The 22173-nt window shown below is 40.5% G+C and overlaps 1 protein-coding gene across 1 annotated transcript; it reads left to right on the forward strand.

The window, feature by feature from the left end:
* The first annotated feature begins 1486 nt into the window (after nucleotides 1-1486).
* On the forward strand, nucleotides 1487-1836 carry LOC103787919 (thymosin beta-4-like). Its single transcript, XM_035273613.3, has one exon. It carries the CDS (start codon nucleotides 1555-1557, stop codon nucleotides 1690-1692), a length of 138 nt encoding a protein of 45 aa, XP_035129504.1. The 5' UTR covers nucleotides 1487-1554; the 3' UTR covers nucleotides 1693-1836.
* Nucleotides 1837-22173: the final 20337 nt, after the last annotated feature.

Genomic DNA, 22173 nt, shown 5'->3' on the forward strand with positions numbered 1-22173 from the left:
TTAAAGGAGAAGTATGTAAACAACTATGTTTTGTTAAACATTTATAGAAGTATTGTGGTTTGACCAAGATGAAGAAATTCCCAACCCTCTCAGACTCTGACTGACACGCAGATGTCTGTGGTTCCTGGTTACCATCTTGATTCTGACCCCCTCCTTTTCCCCTGCCCTTAATTTAAAAAGAGGCTAAAATTTGTACTGACTTAGGATGGTGCTTCAAGACACTAGTCCACCCTCTTCTCAGTTTGCTGCCCCTCCAAATAAACCTGCTTTTGTTCCCACCAACTCCTGTCTCTTGAGTTTTGGCTTCTGAATGGTGAGCAGCTGTAACCAAATGGAATCAGAGCACTGGAGTGTTCTGCTGAAACTTTTGGCCTGGCAGGGAGAAAAGAGAAGCCTTATATTAAAGCTGCTACTCTTTCTCAGCTGCATCACATTTGTTCCAGTATTTTGCCCCAGAAGCAAATATAAACCTAAACAGAAAAAAAAGATGTTTTATGGATTCCTGAATTAAAAATAAAAATCCAGCCTAACTTTACACATGAGCATGAAACCAACATGCCATAGGACCTAGCATTCTGCCACAGTCCAGGACAGTTTCTTCCCAGGCTAGACATTCTGAGAAGCAAGTGTTTTTCTGTATTCAAATATAGCCGTGTTACATAATATCAGGACCAGCTCTCACTTCCTAATTTCACCTTTGCAGTGAAACTTCCATTGATCACCCCAGACCTGAACTTCTTTAGCATGAGTTGTCTGGAGCAGGTGTTAGGCACTTGTGTATTTGCAAGTATTGTAGAAGGCAGGATGACTTAGTGTAAAAGGTTCTGGGACCACAGAGCTGCAAGCTGAAATTCCAGCTCTGAGATTTGCTAGTTGTGAGATTTTTGGCGGTGACTACCCTCTTCTACCTTTAGCTGCATCACCTGTCAAATGAACACAATTAAACCCATCTTACAGAAGTGTTTTGGTAAGGAGTAAGTAAGCTATTACATTGGGAAAGAGCCTACTAAAGTGCCTGGGACATATCAAGTTCAATTATTATTTTGCTCAATTATTATTTTCAAAGCAAAATACATAAACAAATCAGGAGATGGTCAAAAAAGGAATGTAGCATTCAAATTGGATCTCAATCCTTGCTGAACTATCCTAATTAATTACATATGCATGGATTTCTCAGGAGAAAATTTCTCAGTGCAATCAACCCCATCTCCAAAAAGGAGTCATCCCACTCCCCAATTTTCAAGAGAAGTCTTCTACTTTTTCCTCAAAATTGAACACTAGTTTTCTTCTCAACATACTCAAGGACAAACCCCCAGTCTAATGACATTAAATATTACACTTAGGCTCAAGGATAATGGGTTTCCCTTATGATCTGTTCTACTGCATTTCACCAACGCTGTGGTTAAGGAAAGTGTGTCATCTTGATCTCAGTATCTGCAGGTCTTCTGCAGATTAGCCTTTGAGTTAATTTAAAAAATCAAACAAGAACTCGGTGGTGGCCACTGCGCAGACCAGACTCGTTTGTGCGCCTCGCTCCGCTTTTCCTCTGCAACCATGTCTGACAAACCCGATATGGCTGAGATCGAGAAATTCGATAAGTCGAAACTGAAGAAGAAAGAAACGCAAGAGAAAAATCCACTGCCTTCCAAAGAAGCGATTGAACAGGAGAAGAAAGCAGGCGAATCGGAATGAGTCGTGCGCCGCCAATATGCACTGTACATTCCACAAGCCTTGACTTCTTATTTTACTTCTTTTAGCTGTTTAACTTTGTAAGATGCAAAGAGGTTGGATCAAGTTTAAATGACTGTGCTGCCCCTTTCACATCAAAGAACTACTGACAACGAAGGCTGCGCCTGCCTCTCCATCTGTCTATCTGGCTGGCAGGGAAGGAAAGAACTTGCATGTTGGTGAAGGAAGAAGTGGGGTGGAGGAAGTGGGATGGGACGAATGTGAAATCTAGAGTAAAACCAAGCTGGCCCAAGGTATCCTGCAGGCTGTAATACAGTTTAATCAGAGTGCCATTTTTTTTGTTGTTGTTGTTCAAATGATTTTAATTATTAGAATGCACAATTTTTTTAATATGCAAATAAAAAGTTTAAAAACTTGGGCCGGGCGCAGTAGCTCAAGCCTGTCATCCTAGTTCTTTGGGAGGCCGAGGCGGGTGAATCACGAGGTCAAGAGATCGAGACCATCCTGGTCAACATGGTGAAACCCCGTCTCTACTAAAAAAAAATACAAAAAATTAGCTGGGCATGGTGGCACGTGCCTGTAATCCCAGCTACTCAGGAGGCTGAGGCAGGAGAATTGCCTGAACCCAGGAGGTGGAGCTTGCGGTAAGCCGAGATCGCACCATTGCACTCCAGCCTGGGTAACAAGAGGGAAACTCCGTCTAAAAAAAAAAAAAAAAAGTTTAAAAACTTAAAAAAAAAATCAAACAAACAAAAAACACCGGAATAATCATCGTGTACATTTCAGGCTACAAATCCTATAAATCCTGTGTAAATGCACTTGCCCAAATCTAGAGTAGGTAGAAATAACCTTTTGACAAGAGGAAATCCTGATTTTAAATGATGTAAAGTAGAGCCTATGTTAGTACCTCCCATTCTTTTTTTTTTTCTTTTTTTTTTTTTTTTGAGATGGAGTCTCACTCTGTTGCCCAGGCTGGCATGCAGGGGCATGATCTTGGCTCACTGCAACATCTGCCTCCCAGGTTCAAGCGATTCTCCTGCCTCAGCCTCCCAAAGTAGCTGGAACTACAGGCGCCTGCCACCACACCCAGCTAATTTTTGTATTTTTAGTAGAGACAGGGTTTCACCATGTTGGCCAGGATGGTCTCGATCTCTTGACCTTGTGATCCGCCTGCCTTGGCCTCCCAAAGTGCTGGGATTACAGGCGTAAGCCACCGTGCCCAGCCTAGTCCCTCCCATTCTTTTAAACATCTATGTAAATTATAAACAGTCCCCAACTTGCAGGAATTTTTGTTGTTGTTTGGCATTTAGAATGGTGAAAAAGCCATATGCATTCAGTAGAAATCATACTTTGAGTACACCTACAGCTATTCTGTTTTTCATTTTCAGTATAGTATTAAATACATTTCACAAGATACTCAGCACTATTATAAAATGGTCTTTGTGTTAAATGATTTTGCCCAGCTATAGGCTAATGTAAGTGTTCTGAGCACTTTAAATGTAGGATAGGCTAAGCTATGATGTTCAGTAAGTACAGTACTTTAAATGCATTTTTTTACTTAATGATTTTTTTCAACTTAAATAGGGCTTATCAGGACATAGCCCCACTGGGGAGCATTTGGTATTGCCATATCCATGGCGTGAGTTAGATAGATGCCCTCCAGCTACTGGGAATAGAAAGACACACATCTTCCCTGGTGCTGATGTGAGTTTATTATTAGGGAATTGCAACAGCTTTATGAAGCATTGTACCTGTTGTCTGATTATTGGGAGAAAATGCAGTTGAGCATAAACTGTGGAAATGGGGAATGGGGAAGGGGCCATGGTTAATCTTCAGGCCCAGCTCAGGCCTTTGGCTACTGGGGTGCAGAGCAGGAGCCCTGCATATTTGCTGGAGGACTCAGTCAGCCCTGAAGGAAAACAATGAAAAAGAACTCTCTGGGACTGAAGGGAGGTTGGGGAAGAGGTCAAGAACTTGGACGCCTAGATTCTGCCTGGGTGCTATGGCTAACTATTGGTGTGGAAGGATGCTTCCAGATAATACAAAGGATAATGCTGCCCAAACAGCCCCTGGGCTAACCCTGGGGCTCTTGTCCCATGTTCCCCAGAAAAAGGGCTGTCAGGAACCAGAAAAGACAAGGCCCTCCATTCAGGATGCTAATGAAAGAATCCTTAGGAAGAAAGCTCACTCTCAGAGCAGTAGATACAGTCTCAGACAGCAGAACAGGAGTGGCTCCATTCACAACTGCAAGAAATCTTCCAAGTAAGCGTCCAAGAAGAACATGCAAGATATACTGCCCTTAGGCCTAGGCAAGAGGGGACCATGCTTTGGAGGGTCCCAATTGTCACAAACACAAAAAAGACATAATGTTAAAGAACACATGGATAGCTTGACCTTCAGCTCTTGCAAATGAGACCCTGAACCTAAACATTAGATCTCCTCGCCTTCTCTGTTCAGGCTTCAGGGAAATGTTCCCCACATCTCCTGCCTCACATCCAAATGCCATCAGAAATGTGAGTCTTGCTGCTGCGGACTTCAGAGATGGACAGTTCTACAGAGGTTGTATGGGTTTGAATGGCTAAAGCACAAGAGAAGACAACTTGCCCAATCTTTCCTCAGGTAGCATGAATGGAAAAGAGTATTGCATTAAAGCATTGTTTTGCAGTAGTGCTCAGAGACAATTTTCTTGCTTTTTTAAATATTCCAATTTGAGGTTCAAAGAATAGCACATATTTGATAATTTGTTAGCTCAATTCAAAACATTTGAATAACTGTTGATACTTTTCTCTCAAACCCTACAAATGTTAGGGTGGGCCTGCTGTGAGTTACCCAGGAACCTGTCACAGGACATGGGAAAGAACAGGGTGTGACTGACATTCTGTTTCCTGGCAATTTATTATCATTGCATCTATCATCCAATGCTTCTGTGTCTTCTCCCAGAGGGTGTGTCTCAGAAAGGCCAGGATTACCAAAGAGTGGAACCAAAATCCTCATGTTTGGCAAGCATTCTCTAAAATTGATGTGGATGCCAGCAATTAGGCTTATCCAACAATCAACTCAGAGAGCACATTTGATAGCTGATTTGTTTGAGTAAGGGGAACATTTTCTCTACCCCTTCTCCTACCCTAATCAATATACATTTCCCTGCCCAGGTCTTCTCTACAGAGCTTCTGTGTCCTCCCTTCTTGGGAATGATGGAGAGAGAATCTCCATGTTCTCTCCCTTACTATTTGCTGCTGCTCCTCAGGGGAGGAAAGGCTGATCCAGTTGGTCAGAGTTTAACACCCACTGAGCTCCACTCTTAGGCATGGTGGGTTATAGGTCTCAAAATAGGAGGAACAGGCTCCAGTCTATCTAGTTCAAATTCTTCTTGTCCACCCTTGTCCTTCATATTTCCATATAGCAGCAAAACCAGCAAGGGCCTCTCACAAGGAGAGGCCAGCCATTCTCCTCCCTGCCCTGTTCAGCCCTGACCTGGGGAATGAGATGGACTTTGCCTCTACACACGTGGCTGGGTTAGCTGGAATCTGTGCTGCAGATTCCACAGCACATGCCCACAAAGACACACCTGACTTTGTGAGTCCTAAAGCAGAGATTTAGGGTCAAAGATGGGAGCTCATAGGTCCAGTTCATACTCCCCAGCACAATTTGCTAGAATCCATTTTTTGAAGGTATATTAGATAAGGTAGGCTAAGTAGCTATGATGGAAGACCCACTTACTGAGAGAATACAGAAGGTCGCCTCTGTCATATTTTGGTCTTAAATGACCGGCTCAGGCTTGGCAGACAGCTCTGAGCCACACAGTCCTTTGAGAGCTGGTACAGGCAGTGCCTCTTGCCATCTTAACATGCATCTCCTAGGGCTGCTTTATTCCAGCCATCCAGAAAGGGAAAGAGGACAGTCCATGGCCAGAGAGGACTCTTAAGTAAATAGGCTGAAAGTTGCCCAAATCAATTCCTCCCAAACTCCAAAGGAGCCAGGGAAATGGGAGCACTGATCGTGGTGGACAGCTAGCATTCTCCACCACAGAGAAGTTGTTGAACCTTTGCAAAATACAAGTGTACTCCTTATTCTACAGGAACACACTAAACTACTTATTTGTTTTTTTGTTCATGGTCTGGGTAGTTGACTGGCAATAGTTACTCACAAAAATGTCTCAGCCAAAATCACCTGTTATATACAAATTGGTGCAGAACTCTCAATCATTTGCTTGTTCCAATTATTTAAGTAGATGCAAAAATTCATTTTAGGATAAAAATAAATAAAGGTTCTTTTAATAGGACTCATGAAGCTTATCTTGGGGTAGAAGAGGGATGACCCACCACCTGTAAGTTTCCTAAATTAATACATCTTTGTCAGTTTTATTGCCATCCTAAAACTTAACAGTGCCCCTTGACTCAGCACTAAGTTTATGATCCCTCCCTGATTAAGCTGTGATGCCTTTTAGTTAAGAGACACAGCCTGAAGGATATATTAGTTTCATTCACTTAGGTTCTCCAAACAATAATCCTAACTTTCTATATTTCAGCTAAGATAATTGAAAAGCAATATACCCAGGGCATATCATCTTAGTTCTCCCAATCCCCTTTGCCAAAGAATGGGTGAGTTTTTTAAAGTTTGGTACTTGACAGTTTTGAAGATGAATTTTTAGAAAAATCTATTTCACATCATTTGTTTTCAATGATCCACTACGATCAAGAAGGCTTCATCCTTTGGAGGCAAGGTTGGTTCAACATATGCAAATCAACAAATGTGATTCATCACATAAACAGAACTAAAGACAAAAACCACATGATTATCTCAATAAATGCATAAAGGCTTTTAATAAAATTCAAAATTCCTTCATATTAAAAACTCTCAATAAACTAGATTTTGAAGGATAAAAGCCATATATAACAACATCATACTCAATGGGCAAAAGGCAGAAGCATTCCCTCTCTCACCACTCCTACTCAACATAGTATTGGAAGTCCTGGCCAGAAGAATCAAGCAAAAGAAAGAAACAAAAAGGTATTCAAATAGGAAGACAGGAAGTCAGACTCTCCCTGTTTGCAGATGACATGTTCCTATATCTAGAAAACCCCATTGTCTCAGCCCAAAAGCTGCGTAAGCTTATAAGCAACTTCAGCAAAGTCTGAGGATACAAAATCAATGTGCAAAAATTGCTAACATTCCCATATACCAACAACAGTCAAGCTAAACCAAATCACAAACTCTCATTCACAGTTGCCACAAAAATAATAAAATAACTAGAAATACAGATAACAAGGGAATTGAAAGATCTCCACAGAAAGAATTACAAACCGCTGTTCAAAGAAATCAGAGATGACAAAAATAAATGGAAAAACATTCCATGCTCATGGATAGGAAGAATCAATATCATTAAAAGGGCCATACTGCCCAAAGCAATGTATAGATTCAAAGCGATTTCAGTTAAACTACATTGACATTCTTCACAGAACTGTTTTTAAAAACTATTCTAAACTGTAGAAAAAACTGTTTTAAATTTCATATGGAACAAAAAAAGAGCCTGAATAGCCAAGGCAATTCTAAGCAAAAAGAACAAAGCTGGAGGCATCACAATACCCATTTCAAACTACTACAGGGCTACAGTAACCAAAACAGCACAGTACTAATACAAGAACAGACACATAGACCAATGGAACAGAATACAGAACTCAGAAATATGACCACACACCTACAACTATCTGATTTTCAATAAATTTGACCAACAAAAAGCAATGGGGAAAGGATTTCCCATTCAATAAATGGTGCTGGGATAACAGGCTAGCCATATGCAGAAAACTGAAATTGGACCTCTTCCTTACATCATATAAAAAATTAACTCAAGATGGATGAAAGACTTAAATGTAAAACCTAAAACTATAAGAACACTGGAAGACAACCTAGGCAATACCATTCAGGACATAGGCATGGGCAAGGATTTAATGATGAAGGTGACAAAAGCAACTGCGACAAAAGCAAAAATTGACAAATGGGATCTAATTAAACTACAGAGCTTCTGCACAGCAAAAGAAACTATCAACAGAGTAAACAGACAACCTACAGAATAGGAAAACATTTTTGCAAACTATGCATCCGACAGCAAAGATGTGAAATCAACCTAAATGCCTGTCAATGATAGACTGGATAAAGAAAATGTGGCACATATACTCCATTGAATACTATGCAGCCAGAAAAAAAGAATGAGATCGTATCCTTGGCAGTTACATGGATGGAGATGGTTGCCATTATCCTTAGCAAACTAACGCAGGAACAGAAAACTAAATATCACATATTCTCACTTGTAATTGGGAGCTAAATGATGAGAACACACAGACACATAGAGGGGAACAGCACACACTGGGACCTGTTGGAGGGTAGGGAGTAGGAGGAGGGAGAGGATCAGTAAAAATAACTAGGCTTAATACCTGGGTGGTGAAATAAACCATACAACCAACCCCCATGACACAGTTTACCTATGTAACAAACCTGTACATACTGCACATGTACTCCTGAACTTAAACAGTTTTCTAAAAATCTTTTTTTTTTTTTTTACTTAAATAGTAGTCGAACACATTACCCTTTAAGTTACTCATGATTTCTTATGTAAGCATCTATGTAGTAAATTCCTTCTAAAATCTTAAACTGGAAAATTTTATAACTTCAAGTGAAGGTAATGAATCTATTATTTTTTCTTACAAGAACCATACAATCTACTGACACTCCGCATTATCTTAATTTCTAAGATTGGCATTAAACTTAATGATCAACTGTAATAGCTAGTTCAATTCTGGTGCCTGAAATCTACATCCCAATTTGCTTTACATTTTACTACATTAAGCCTTGAATGAATGTTTTACTTTGGAATAATTTTAATATAGAAAAATTATAAAATATTTTGTACATATAGTTCCTGTCAACCCTTCACTAAGTTTCCCCTAGTGTCAACATCTTACTTAACCTTGGTACCTTGTCAAAACTAAGAAATTAACACTGGTGCATTACTAATAACTAAACTACAGATTTTGAATATCAATAGTTTTTCCACTAATGTTCTTTTTCTGTTCCAGGATACCTAACTACATTTAGTTCAGTTTGTTTTAATTGAAACATGGTGTCCTGGTTGAAAATCATTCCTAAGAAATTTAATGACTAGAAACTGGAAAAAAAAAGTTATTTAAGATTCACAAAATATTTTCTTTCTCAAACAAAAAAGAATTCTCTACATTTTAATTTTTAAGCTATCATTTAATTTAAATATGGTTTGCTAAATGGTAAAGAAATTAGATTTTTGTACTTGAAAATTTAGAGTATTTATTAGATGTGGTTCATCCAGAAGGCTTAATGTAGTAAATTCCTTCTAAAATCACATATATGTGTTTCTAGAAGCACATACCTGCCATGGAATAACTTTCTAAAAGAGAAAGATCCCTCTTAAGAGTTTTGGCTTTCCTGTACCCCAATCCCAGTGATAGCCACAGAGATTCCTGTTGACTCATAGCCAAAATTTAAATATTATATTGGCCAAGCACATCCAAAAAAAAAAAAAAGAACAATAAAGTCCTTAGAAACAGACAGCCTTTAGATATTCCTTTTGGAAAGAGCCCTAGAATAGAACTTCTAAGTCTTCTAATTGCTATTGATGACGTAGTCTGCTGTAAAATTACAATAGTGAATAGGCAAGGACCGGAAGATTCCAAATTGTCACACATTGGAGAGGTACTATAAATCATCTCTCTTAAAAAAAAAGTGCATGGCTGTCAGAGCCTGGGATCGTGATTCGGAAGACATTTCTGACTGGATAATGCTGATTATTAAAATTGCTGAAAGGTTATAAATAAAATCTTAAATAATACAGTACAGCTAATTCTCCGGGTGTTAATTCTATTCTCAAGTAAGAATCTACATGAATCAAGTCACAGCACACAACTTTCCTGGGGGTAAAATTCTCTAAAAACTTGATTCACTCACATTTGCTTCTGTCCTTTTACTCTACAGTCTCAATGACATTATTATTTCTTGCTTTGCTATTTTTTTTCTCCAATCCACATCAGTAGCTTGTTCTTAGGAATAATTCAGCATCCGTCTGAGCATTTGTTTGCAATACTATCTTACATGGTGTTATGTAGGAAGAGGGAGAAAAATGCAAAGTATTTTTGAAAGGCTGGTAATGCTTAAATACAGGGACATAATGTTTCCTTCTATCTTTCATGTTTGCAAAGTGGTTCTGCCACATCCATTACCTCTGAACTTACACTGTACTTTGGCTTCCAGAAAGTCTGCTGTCATAGACTCCAGCCTGCTGTAAAATTTGATATAACTGAAACTTGATAAGAGGGTCCAGTGCAATCACATGCACCTACAAAGCTATATACCATATCTGTAATTCCTGGTGAGCCTGCATCTATTTGTATGTTCAAACAGGCTTCAAAGGAAGTCAGTCAGATCATCTGTACACACAATGGGGACAAGCAGAACCATTTTTGCTTTAATTTTTTTCAAATACAATTTTGAGATAACATTGTTAAAATTTCCAGGGCAATTTAGGACTCAGAGCCAGGTGTTCAAATTTGAGATCTGCAGTTGAAATCTTGCTGGCTTACTTCCCACAATACATCCTACGATATTGCCTTGGACCTGTTGGGAATCTCGCCACAATTGTAACAGACAACTAGTCTTCCAGTTTCTACACAGAGGTAAAGAAGACAAATTTTGAAAACAGAATTAAGTTCATCTTGGAGGGTTTATACTTTCAACTCTTTTGACTGCCAATGACTAAGAGTATAAATTTTCTAAGTTATGAAAACCTACAGGAATCCAGGACAAATGTTGACTTAGGGCTCTTCTCACATGCTGTTTCCTCTGCTTGGAATGCTGTTCTCTCAGCATCCATTCCACCCTTAATTTACAATCTAATTTTAATTCACCCTGAGGGCCTCAGCTTCCCTGACACCTCAGAAGAGGCTGGGTGCCCCAGTGTATGCTCTCCTGGTGCATTACATCACTACTTCATAGCACTATCCTTGTTTTTTTTCTCTAGTAGTTGACTGAGGTCTGCTTTCCCCAATAAACGTAAGGAAGCTGTGGGAGAGTAGAACTATATTTTTCTTATTCACCACTGGCTAGTGAAGCTCAAGGTAGCAGTCCAATAAATATGTAAATGAATAAATCGCAGGTAAGTGAAAATAATAGCTAACATTTACATGCTCGTTTACTACACGCCAGGCTCAGTGTGGAGTGTTTTATCTGCAACAATGAATGAATGACCATCGAAAATGAACACTAAGAACATTAGAAGTATCTGAATGAATAGTGGATGTAATCTTACACAAGTTATGCATGAAGCCTTTTTGTTTACATAAAATTTAGGGGAAAATTTCAGAGTTTAGTATTTCATGATTTACCTAATCTCAATCACCAACCAGGAAAAACTCAAGTTTTATAGGTTAACTGCTAAGGGCAAAGCTTGGAAAGATCAAAAGGTAAAAAGGTAAAATAGTAGTAATGTGCTCCCATCTAAGCTGAAACGATAACCAGAGGAAAGATAAGATGGGAGCTAGAAGCCCAAGGTAAATATATATTTTTACTGAGATTCTTAAAGAGGTATGTGACCCAAAAAGGGTCAAAAACTAAGGCTATCTGTACTACTTTATAAACTGCATTTTTAGTCGGTATATTTTGTCATCTTATTATGTCATTAAATATTCCTCTACAACATCTTTTCAAATAGCTAGAATTTTATTGTTGCATGTGCCATTATTTATGTAACTATTCTCCTAAAGTTGAACATTTAGTTTACTTCTCATTTCTGCCTGTATCAACTTGTAACTAAATCTTTGCATACATACATCCTTAATTATTTGCTTTAATATAATAAAGGGGTTAAATTACAGGGCCCAAGCCAGGCTCAGTGGCTCGTGCCTGTAATCCCAGCACTTTGGGAGGCCAAGGTGGGTGGATCACGAGGTCAGGAGTTTGAGACCAGCCTGGTCAACATGGTGAAACCCCTCTCTACCAAAAATACAAAAATTAGGCAGATGTGGTGGTGCACACCTATAATCCCAGCTACTCTGGAGGCTGAAGCAGGAGAATTCCTTGAACCTGGGAGGCAGAGGTTGCAGTGAGCCGAGATCACACCACTGTACTCCAGCCTGGGTAACAGAGCAAGACTCTGTCTTGAGAAAACAAACAAACAGAAATATATATATATATGGCCTATAATATTTGCAATTGTAAGTGTGAAAAACATGGCTTCACACATGATATTTCCTCCAGGTTTGAGATCATAACCTTCCTTTAAATCAAAGAGCACAAAGCTAACTTGAAAGAATGAACATTTAATAGCATTTGTATTTATTTACATTGAGTTGCTTTCTTCAACTTGTTTCAATCAAAGCAGCAAAATGTTAGTAATGCTAAACTGAAAGAAATTCCGAAGGTGTCATCTGGAAATGGCAGCACCTTGGTCCTAGGAAGCATTCTTGACTCAATATTTAAGATAACTGTCATGGTATTTTTTTTTTCTGATTCCGGGGAGTTTATATACAATTGAGTGATAATCTTATAAAACAATCATGGACCTCTTTACTATGTTTCCAAGAAAGATCTCAAGTTTTCAAGATTAATACAAATTTTAAAAGGTCATATCTGAGTACTTTTGGTTTCTTACCTCCCAAAAGGCAAACCAGGCCATTTGTTGTCTTGCCTGGTAACAAGAGGAAAGAGCTTCTAAAATTAGTGTGAAGCCAGACCTACTGTGACTTAATGAATAGAATCACCGATTCCATAAATAATAGGATTCAGGGTTGAAAAGGTCAACTTGGCTGCACTCCTAGGGGAGTAAAAGTTCCTCCAAAGTTAATGCTAGAAATAAAAGGTATCTAAAGGAAACCTAAAGAAAATCTTGCTGTACAGGATACATTTCGGTAGTGGCCATTCTTGAAGTCAACTACATCTTACATAATCACAGTCAAAAGAGTAAAGCTAATGAACTGCGTCGAAGGACTTGGTTTAGGATTACTGTCGGTGATAGTGTAGCTTCTGTAGTGTTAGTCATCGTCATGAAAAGATGTTTTTAAAAAGGGATCCCACTTCAGAAACCATGAATAGATCCCTGGCCTGTATAGCCCTCCCAACTGGCTTTAATCTTTCAAACCTACATGTTGTCAGGTAAATTAATTTTTTTCTTTTTTGAGACAGAGTCTTGCTCTGTCACCCAAGCTAGAATGTAGTGGCATGATCTCAGCTCACTGCAACCTCCACCTCCTGAGTTCAAGCAATTCTCCTGCCTCAGCCTCCAGAGTAGCTGGCATTATAGGCATGAGCCACACCCAGCCATCAGGTGAATTAGTTTAACAGACAAGACAAATCCCTTAAGGCTATATTTGGATCCTTTATAGAACTCCCGTAATCAAGGAATCTTGAAAGAAAAAGCCCAAAAGACAAGAATTTGTCTCAAATTGTATCCTGTTTTCTTATTTCTGATGAAACTTGGTTTCCAGAGATGAACAGTAATTTCATGCTTTTTGTACATTCAGGTGTTTAATTGCTGTTGTTCCTCTGAAATGATAGTTTTCTTTCCTTTAATCCACTGCTTCATGTCACCTTGTGATATCAAACAAGAATTTCACATTTTGAACAACACCTAGCACAAGCCAAATACTTTATGAAATGGGCACAACTCAAACTTGACAAAATGAAGCATAAAGAACCACAATGCCCTTTTCCTAGAAAACTGATGATCCGTCACCAATTATTTTCAGTAGTTTTGCTCCTGGCCCACAGGGCTGCTCATTTTTCTCAGCACACACTATTTATGTATCTTTCACTATGGTACAGATTCTTCAAAGACTTTCCCTTTGTATCTCTAACATAGCTAAGTATTTGAAACATCTATTACACTTAATCAATACAACCCAAAGAGTAGAGATTAACTCAACCCAGGCTTCCAGCCAACCTTCCTCTGGTAGGTCACACACACACATAAAAAAAAGAAGGAAATGTACACATATGTAAAAATGCCCATCAACTCCAGTACTGCTCACAGGAGAGTCCCGGAAAGCTGCCTTGTTACTAAGAGATCCCAAAATAAAAATACAAGAAAATGGATTCAATAGGATAAGGTAAAGTTTCACCTTTGGAGAGCTGGCTCTAGACAGGATGAACTTGATCCTTGATTTGGTCACAGCATGCAGTTTTCTCGTGAGTTGGTAGAGACCAAGGAAGGGCAGACATGGGAATCACAGGAATGCTCTGTCTCAGGCTCATGGATGCACTGGCTCAGAGCCCCAAACACATAACAGTTCTATCGCCACTGTCATGATCTCACTGTGGGAAGACCCACCATGAAGTCAGTTTACATGTTTGAAATCAAAATATAAAAGTATGCTCCTCTAAGTTAATAGTATAGATTTATATATGGCCTTGGCTTACTCTAACCCAGTGAAACATTACCAGTTTAGTAGAGCATTAAGAAGTCATTTCAAAACCGGTTTAATTATAACCGGGTTTCCTGAAGACCAAGAGGAAACCATGCTATTTCACTGCAAGTAAAGTAGAGTGGGCCAGGATAATAAAGTACTCAGGAGTGAATACTGGCACACAGAGAAATTAAAGAAAATGTAGGTAGGGATAAGAGTATTCTTAGGGGTTGGGTGGAGTCACACAGAGGTGCAAAAATGGAGGAAATATATAGAATAATGCATCCACAGGTCAGGAATACCATGCCTCCACTTGCCCCAGGGTTCTGCACACTGCAGAACACTCAATAAATGTTAATTGACTGAGTTAATAGGCTTCATAGTTCCAACATGCAGTCCAGTGCCTAATTAGCTAGTTCAGGCAAGCCCTCTTAATATTACATTTGGAGAATGAGAGACATGAACTGGTTAAGTGACTTCCTCAGGTCACCCTCTGTGTTAGAGGCACAGCAAAGACAGGAGTCCAGAGACACAAGCATCCACCAGCCACCAATGAACTGGCCCACCACTGATGAGGCCAGGAGCTGAGGAGGCAGGAACACTAAGACAAATGAAATTTGAAGTCTAAACTAAGAGAATTTTCAATTCCCTCAAATCACAAATGAGAACATTTAAAATTAACTCACCAAACTCTCCCATAGGCTGGCTCAAGAAATAGGAGCTTCCAAGTTCAAGTGAGAAGTTGTGGAGGAAGAATTCTAAGATGCACAAGGAAGACTCTTCTCACCGCTTTGGTGAAGTTTCATAGAGAGGGCATGAGCTATGGAAGCAGGCAGTCCTGGCTTTGAATCTCTCTCTATTACTCACTAGCTGCTGCAACCTAACCTCTTCAAGACTCAATTTCCTCACCTTTAAAATGAAAGTGGTAACGATTATCTCATAGAGTTTATGTGCAAAGTAAAGATGTGATATAAGCCCCTAACATGATGACTGGTCCAAAATGGGCACTGAGTGCAAACCCACAAACAAAATGCTAGTTACGACAATGATTCCACTAGGAACAGCAGAGCATCAGTCAGTCAGAGGTCGTGTGACTTGATGAAAGGAAATCTAAAGTGATAAACAAACACATAAACAGGTCATCCAATCTGCAGATTACAAGGATAATTTTTTCAGTATGAGAAAAACACTGTTCAGTAGCTCACAAGCAGATTTCACTCTGGAGCAGTGCCCTTGACACAGAGCAAGCTGGCCTTTTGTAATTTTCTGTTTCTCCTCTCTCTCTCTCTCTCTCTCTCTCTCTCTCTCTCTCTCTCTCTCTCTCTCTCTCTCTCTCTCTCTCTCTCTCTCTCTCTCTGTCTCAGCTTCGGATACATGATGTCCAGCAAATACACCACATACTGGAGGATGGTATATCATATACCCTGTGGAGTGCACTTTACAACAGACTCCCAAGATTGAGGGCAGATAAACAATATGCACTTGAATATGCCCAAAGTTTTAAGAGTTAAGTTACTTAACGCTACAGCCAAGGGCATCATTTGCAACAGAGCTGGCTACCAAAAACACATTTGGGGATTCTCATTTTCCAACGAAAAACTACGTTAAACCAACACAGTGCATTGGAATTTTATATGAGACTGTAATAGTTGACAATATCCTCATCTCCACATCAAAGAGAAACCCATCCTTTTTCACAAGGAACTGATTTCAAAGGGAGTTATACTTCTGAATGAGAGACACTCCAGCGATCTGAACCTATGAATCTCTGAGACTGTAGATGTTGAATAATATCAATGTTATAAGAACCTCAATTATTGTTATTATTATTACTATTTTTTTTTTTTTGAGATGGAGTTTCACTCTTGTTACCCAGGCTGGAGTGCAATGGTGCGATCTCGGCTCACCACAACCTCCGCCTCCTGGGTTCAGGCAATTCTCCTGCCTCAGCCTCCTGAGTAGCTGGGATTACAGGCATGCACCACTGTGCCCAGCTAATTTTTTGTATTTTTAGTAGAGATGGGGTTTCACCATGTTGACCAGGATGGTCTCGATCTCTTGACCTCGTGATCCACCCGCCTTGGCCTCCCAAAGTGCTGGGATTACAGGCTTTAGCCACCGCGCCCAGCCCTGTTATTATTATTATTAAGATGGAGTCTCACTCTGTCACCCAGTCTGGTGTGCAGTGGCACAATCTCAGCTCACTTCAACATCCACCTCACAGGTTCAAGCAATTCTCTTGCCTCACCCTCCCAAGAAGCTAGGATTACAGGTGCACGCCAAGATGTCTAGCTAATTTTTGTATGCTTTTGTAGAGACGCAGTTTCACCATGTTGGCCAGGCTGCGCTTGAACTCCTGGCCTCAAGCAATCTGCCCAGCTTGGCCTCCCAAAGGGCTGGGATTCCAGGTGTGAGCCACCTTACCTGACCTGACCTACACTTTTCTAAGTCCATTGCTCACTTTTCAGGTCACATCTGAGATGTGTGTCAGTAGCATCCAACACAGTGATGACTAATTTTTCTCTGAAACAGTTTCTTTACTTGGCTTTCAGCACAAACCTTTTCTTCATTTTCCTTCTCCTCATTCGGCATTCCTTCTCAGACTCCTTCACTGGTCCAGCCTTTTCTCTCTGACCTCATCCCCAGAGCTCAGCCCTCAGGCCCCTTCTCTGCCTTATTCACCCTCTTGGAGATCTCACCTGGTTTCATACCCTTAAATATCACCAGAAGCTGCCAAATGTGCACCTCCAGCTCAGACTTCTCTCCTGAACTCCACATCTTTCTCTTTTTTGAGACAGAGTCATCCAAGCTAGAGTGCAATGGCACGATCTCGGCTCACTGCAACCTCTGCCTGCCAAGTTAAGTGATTCTCTTGTTTCAGTCTCCCGAGTAGCTGAGATTACAGGCACCTGCCATCATATCCAGCTAATTTTTTAATTTTTAGTAGAGACAGGGTTTTGCCATGTTGGCCAGGCTGGTCTCAAACTCTGGCCTCAAGTGATCTGCCAGCCTCGGCCTCCCAAAGTGCTAGTATTACAAGTGTGAGCCACCACTCCTGTTCGAACTCCAGGCCTTTATCCAGCTGCCTGCTTCATGTATCAAACTTAACAAGTCCAAACTTGGACTTCTGTTCTTCCCTTTGAAGCCGGCTCCACTCCCAGTCTGCACCCCCTCAGTTGATGGTGACTCTATTCAAAACCTTTCAAGTCTTTCTGGACTCCTCTTTCTTTTTTCTTTTCTCACATCTGAATCTTGTCAGCTTCCTCTTCAAAATATATCCCAAGTCCAACTGCTTCTCACTCCCTCCACCACTGCCACTCTGTTGCAGTCCGTTGTCATCTCTCCCTTAGATTACCACATTCACTGCCTCACGACAGTCTCACTGTCACCCAGGCTGGAGTGCAGTGGAGAGATATCGGCTCACTGCAACCTCAGTAATCTTCTGATAGCCTTGTAGTATAAAGCAATTCTTTCTCTTGACCCATCATAGCTGTCCAGGTACCATTTAAACAACAACAACAAAAAAGGTGACCATTTAGACAATTTATGACTTACTTCCAAAAAGCAAACACATGGAGACAAAAAAATATTTATAGGCTAGTGAGCACAATTAATTCCTATACCAAGTTACAAATCCTTGCAATTCTCATTCCTTTAGGTTCATTGAAGTCAGAAGGCTTCGGGTTGAGGAAAGCCAGGAATATAAAAGCCAAGGTCGGCTTTCAAATTACGTTTAACATGATCAAAACTAAACTTTTGCCTGGGAGTTTTCTCAATAACAAAGGTGAGCAATTCCACCTTTAAAGGCATTTTTGGGTCTACTCAACAGCTTTGATTGCACTGTACCCTGCTTTCCTCAAAACTAAATTTCGTATTTGTAAATGCTGATCAATAAACTAGTCCTACATTCCCAGATTTCATGCTCAATCCTGAATGGCCCATGGGGAAACTGTAAATTGTGACGTTTATAAGGGTCCTGTTTCTTCTGCCTTCCTTTAAAGGATGGTGTTCCCCTAAGACTCATCTTTCCATCTTCCACACTCTTATCTTAATTTACGTACGTGCCATGGGTGATCTTGCCCACTTTTTCCCATCTGCTCAGGACTCTCAACCCTCTACCTATCTCTACCTCAGGCCTCTCTCTTGAGCTTCAGATCCTTATATTCCTGGATGAACCATTCTCAAACACATCATGCAAATACGGAGTTCTCTGCCAAATGTACACCTCTTCCTCCCTTTCATTTTCCTTACTGGCGCCAAGATCCATCTAATAACTCAGGCCAAAAACCTGAACATGGTGCTATAAGATCACAGAGGAGACTCCAAGGATAGTAGCAATTTGCTACAGGGTAGGAATGCAGGAAGGCATTCCAACTGACGTAATGAAACTATAGAGATGCCAAAATGAGAAAAAGCATGGTATATGTGCTGTTAGTCAGGATAGAATAGGATAGGCTGAGGTAATAAATAAAACTCCATAATCTCAATGGCTTTTTTCTTATTAAAAATAACATCTTATGCCAACTGGTCAGCTTCCCCACAAGAGAAATTCAGGACCCAGCCTGCTTCTATTTTATAATCCACTGAGTTAGAGTTTTGCACATCCTGGCATATGGAGAAGGGTGAATAAGCATGAAGAATTCAGACACCTCTTAGTTTTCTTGAACCACAATGCCATATCCCTCCACTTCCTTTCTGTAGTCAAAAATGTGGTCAATATTCCAACCTACCTGCAAAAGGTAACCAGGAGATGTCTTCTCATCTGTCTAGGAAGGTGAAATGAGGTAGTGAACACGTAGCATTTCCCACACTATGACATGTTTAGAAAACTGTAAGAAGACTGGCATACCTGGAAACCAATGGGAATTATGGGTCGGGGGGTGTAATATGTGTTGTGGAGAGATGGTAGGTAGACAGTACTAGGAGACATAGGAAGGTAGTAGGTACCATGGCCAATGTAACTAGAAGAGCTGAGTGGGATCAAGAGCCTGAGTGCCATGCTGAGGATAGCATGCCAGTTCAATGGGAGTTTAAAGATAGGAAGAGAGCAAAGACAGGGAGAGGTGGTCAGTGGAGAATCCTAAAGCTCAAACTTCTCAAACTGAGAGCCCCAAGCAAAGGACCAGCTCTTGCTCCAGGACCAGCCTGAGGTTTCAATTGCTTTTAGAATCCATGGAGTACAGACTAGGATCTGAGACTCTGACCTAAAAACGTGCCCCAGCTGACCTGTATTCTGGTTTACACTCAGCCATCTTCAACCAGGCCTTTCCAATCAAAATAATAACAATAATAACTAGCATGTACTAAATGGTTACTATACGTCAGGTGCTATTCAAACATGTTTTATGAGGTCATGTGATATATGACAATATTTCTGTCAATATACTATTGTGGTCCCATAAGAGTATAATACCGTATTTTTACTTTTTCTGTTTAGATAAGTTTAGATACATAAATACTTACCAGTGTATTGCCTGCACTATTCAGTAATGTAACATGCTGTACAAGTTTGTAGCCCAGCAGGAACAGGCCATATCGTAGATCCTAGGTGTGTAGAAGGCTAGACCATCTGAATCTGTGTAAACACACACTATGATGTTCACACAACTACATACATGATCATCTAATGATGCATTTCTCAGATCTTAAGCAATGCATGGCTGTCACATGACTATATAATTCTTTCTTTTTTTTTTTTGAGACGGAGTTTCCCTCTTGTTACCCAGGCTGGAGTGCAATGGTGCAATCTCTGCTCACCACAACCTCCGCCTCCTGAGTTCAGGCAATTCTCCTGCCTCAGCCTCCTGAGTAGCTGGGATTACAGGCAAGCGCCATCATGCCCAGCTAATTTTTTGTATTTTTAGTAGAGACAGGGTTTCACCTTGTTGACCAGGATGGTCTCTATCTCTTGACCTCGTGATTCACCCGCCTCGGCCTCCCAAAGTGCTGGGATTACAGGTGTGAGCCACCGCGCCTGGCCCGATGTATATAATTCTTTATTCTCAGACCAAACCCATGAGGCAGGTGGTATTGATATCTCTATTACGCAGATAAAGAAATAGATGCAAAAAAGGCTAACTTGCCACATTCATGCGCTTGTAAGGGGTCAAGTTAGAATCTGAATCCAGGATGTCTGGCTTTTAACTAGACGTAAGTTAAAAGTGCTATTGGTATTACTAAGTAAAGAATGAAGGAAAGGAAAGACTGAGACAACATGACTTCATTATCTTTAAAGGAAAAAATGCAAGTAGCAGTTGTTATCACTAAGAAGGGAGAAGAAACAAACAGTCTCCATTGTAGAGAATTGCAAAGGAGGCGCCACCACAGAGTAAAAAGCCTTCCACTATTCACACAAGGGTTATTTGTTTCTTAAAAGGGGGACACACTCCTAGAGAGGCCTGAATTTTTCTCAGTGGAATTTCACTTGTCCTGGCAGGTGGGTGGCAGGGAAATCTGAGGCCCCTCCAATTACACCTCCTGGGCCCTGCCTCAGAAAAGTCCATTCGTCTCGGTAGAGCCCCTCCCACAGACGCACAATGTGGCCATCTCGAGCTGGCCCGAGGCTGGACATGTAGTCACACAAAATGAGAACTGTTTCCCTGCATGCAGCTGGCGCGCGCTTTCCGCTAGTTGCAGCTGCCTGGAGCCCAGGGTGCTGGGCGGGGCGGGGGGGGGGGGGAAATCCACACCGCAATGAATATTCATGACCACTTTGTGCTCAAAGCGGGATTTCAAAGCCCCTGAAGGGATTTGAAAGGGCATTGGAGCTTCCTGATAGGGAGTTAGTAGGAAAGAGGGAGCCAGGCTTTGTCCCGGCATTCTTTTGAGGACTACAAAGAGGAAGGGTTATATAGAAAGTCAAGTCTCGGGTTGCTAATCTAAGCTAGGTCAAGTTTGCAGTGAGAGCTAGCTCCCTCCTCCTCGTAATTTATCGAGTCTTTCAGTGTCCTTCCACACACACGACGTGCAATTACTGGTGTTTCGCAGACAGGCTCTCTTTCTAGCACTGGTAAGCATGAAAACAACCGAGAGTAGGCTTTTAGCTGGGTTGTAAAGTACTTACTTCATAACACTTACCCAGTTAAACGTCTGCGATGACAACGCTCCTTCCTCTCTCTCACGTTTCTGTGCATGCATTTTAATTTGCACACATTCTTTACCTAATCTATGATTTTTAGATATGTCAGTCTTTCATGAGCTGGAAACTAAAAAAAAATTTTTTAATGCATATGCTCTTCAGTCTATTTGAGACACTAATAAGTATTCACCATATTTGTTAGTACTCACGTTTGGCTATTATTTTTGATAATGGAGAGATCTCCCAGCACAGAACATCTGAAAGGGTAGATAGTTCCCAAACGCATTTCATTGCCTTGTAATACAAGGTGGGCTTTTGGGTAAGTGGATTCACTGTCTTTTGTTGTTGTTGGGGCCATGAAAGTGTTTACTTTAGAATCCACTTAAGAGACATTACTGGAACTTTATTGAGTGCCTCTATTCCATTAACCCCTCCATTAAGAGAGAGGCTTTGCTTTTTACCTACAAATTGGAAATGGAAGAAATAACATTGGGAGAAAACCAAAGAATAAGCAGGAATACATTATGAAAGCATTTAGCTACCTTAAATGAGAGCAAAGCCCCTCCCCCACCCCACTTCTACACCAGAGAACTGAACAAACATGCAGATATAAGGGTAGAACCACTGTGAGCAGCCCATGGGATTTTATGGGAAATAGGACAGGGATCCAATAAAGAACATAAACAAACGTCCCCATAAACGTGGGTTCTAGGAATTATAGACAGACACATTTGCCATTAATCCCCAGCAAAGTTCTAGATTGGATAGCTAAGCAAGAAGCTAGTGAGCACTTTGAAAAGCTGACTCTTAAGAATCAGTAAGAGTTCACCAGGAACTGGTCAAGACAAACTTCATTTCCTTTTTATTTATTTTTAAAAAACAAAGTGTTTGACTTCATCACAATGCGAAAAACAAAGAACATCTTGACAAGCTTTTTTTTTTCTGTGATGGATTCAGTATTCAGAATTGCTAAATTGAGTATCT

The sequence above is a fragment of the Callithrix jacchus genome, chromosome 14, assembly GCF_049354715.1.
Source record: "Callithrix jacchus isolate 240 chromosome 14, calJac240_pri, whole genome shotgun sequence".
In the NCBI taxonomy this organism is placed as follows: Eukaryota; Metazoa; Chordata; class Mammalia; order Primates; family Cebidae; genus Callithrix; species Callithrix jacchus.

Coding starts and splice junctions, on each gene's coding strand:
- LOC103787919 (XM_035273613.3), top strand. CDS start 1,555: ATGTCTGACAAACCCGATATGGCTGAGATCGAGAAATTCGATAAGTCG.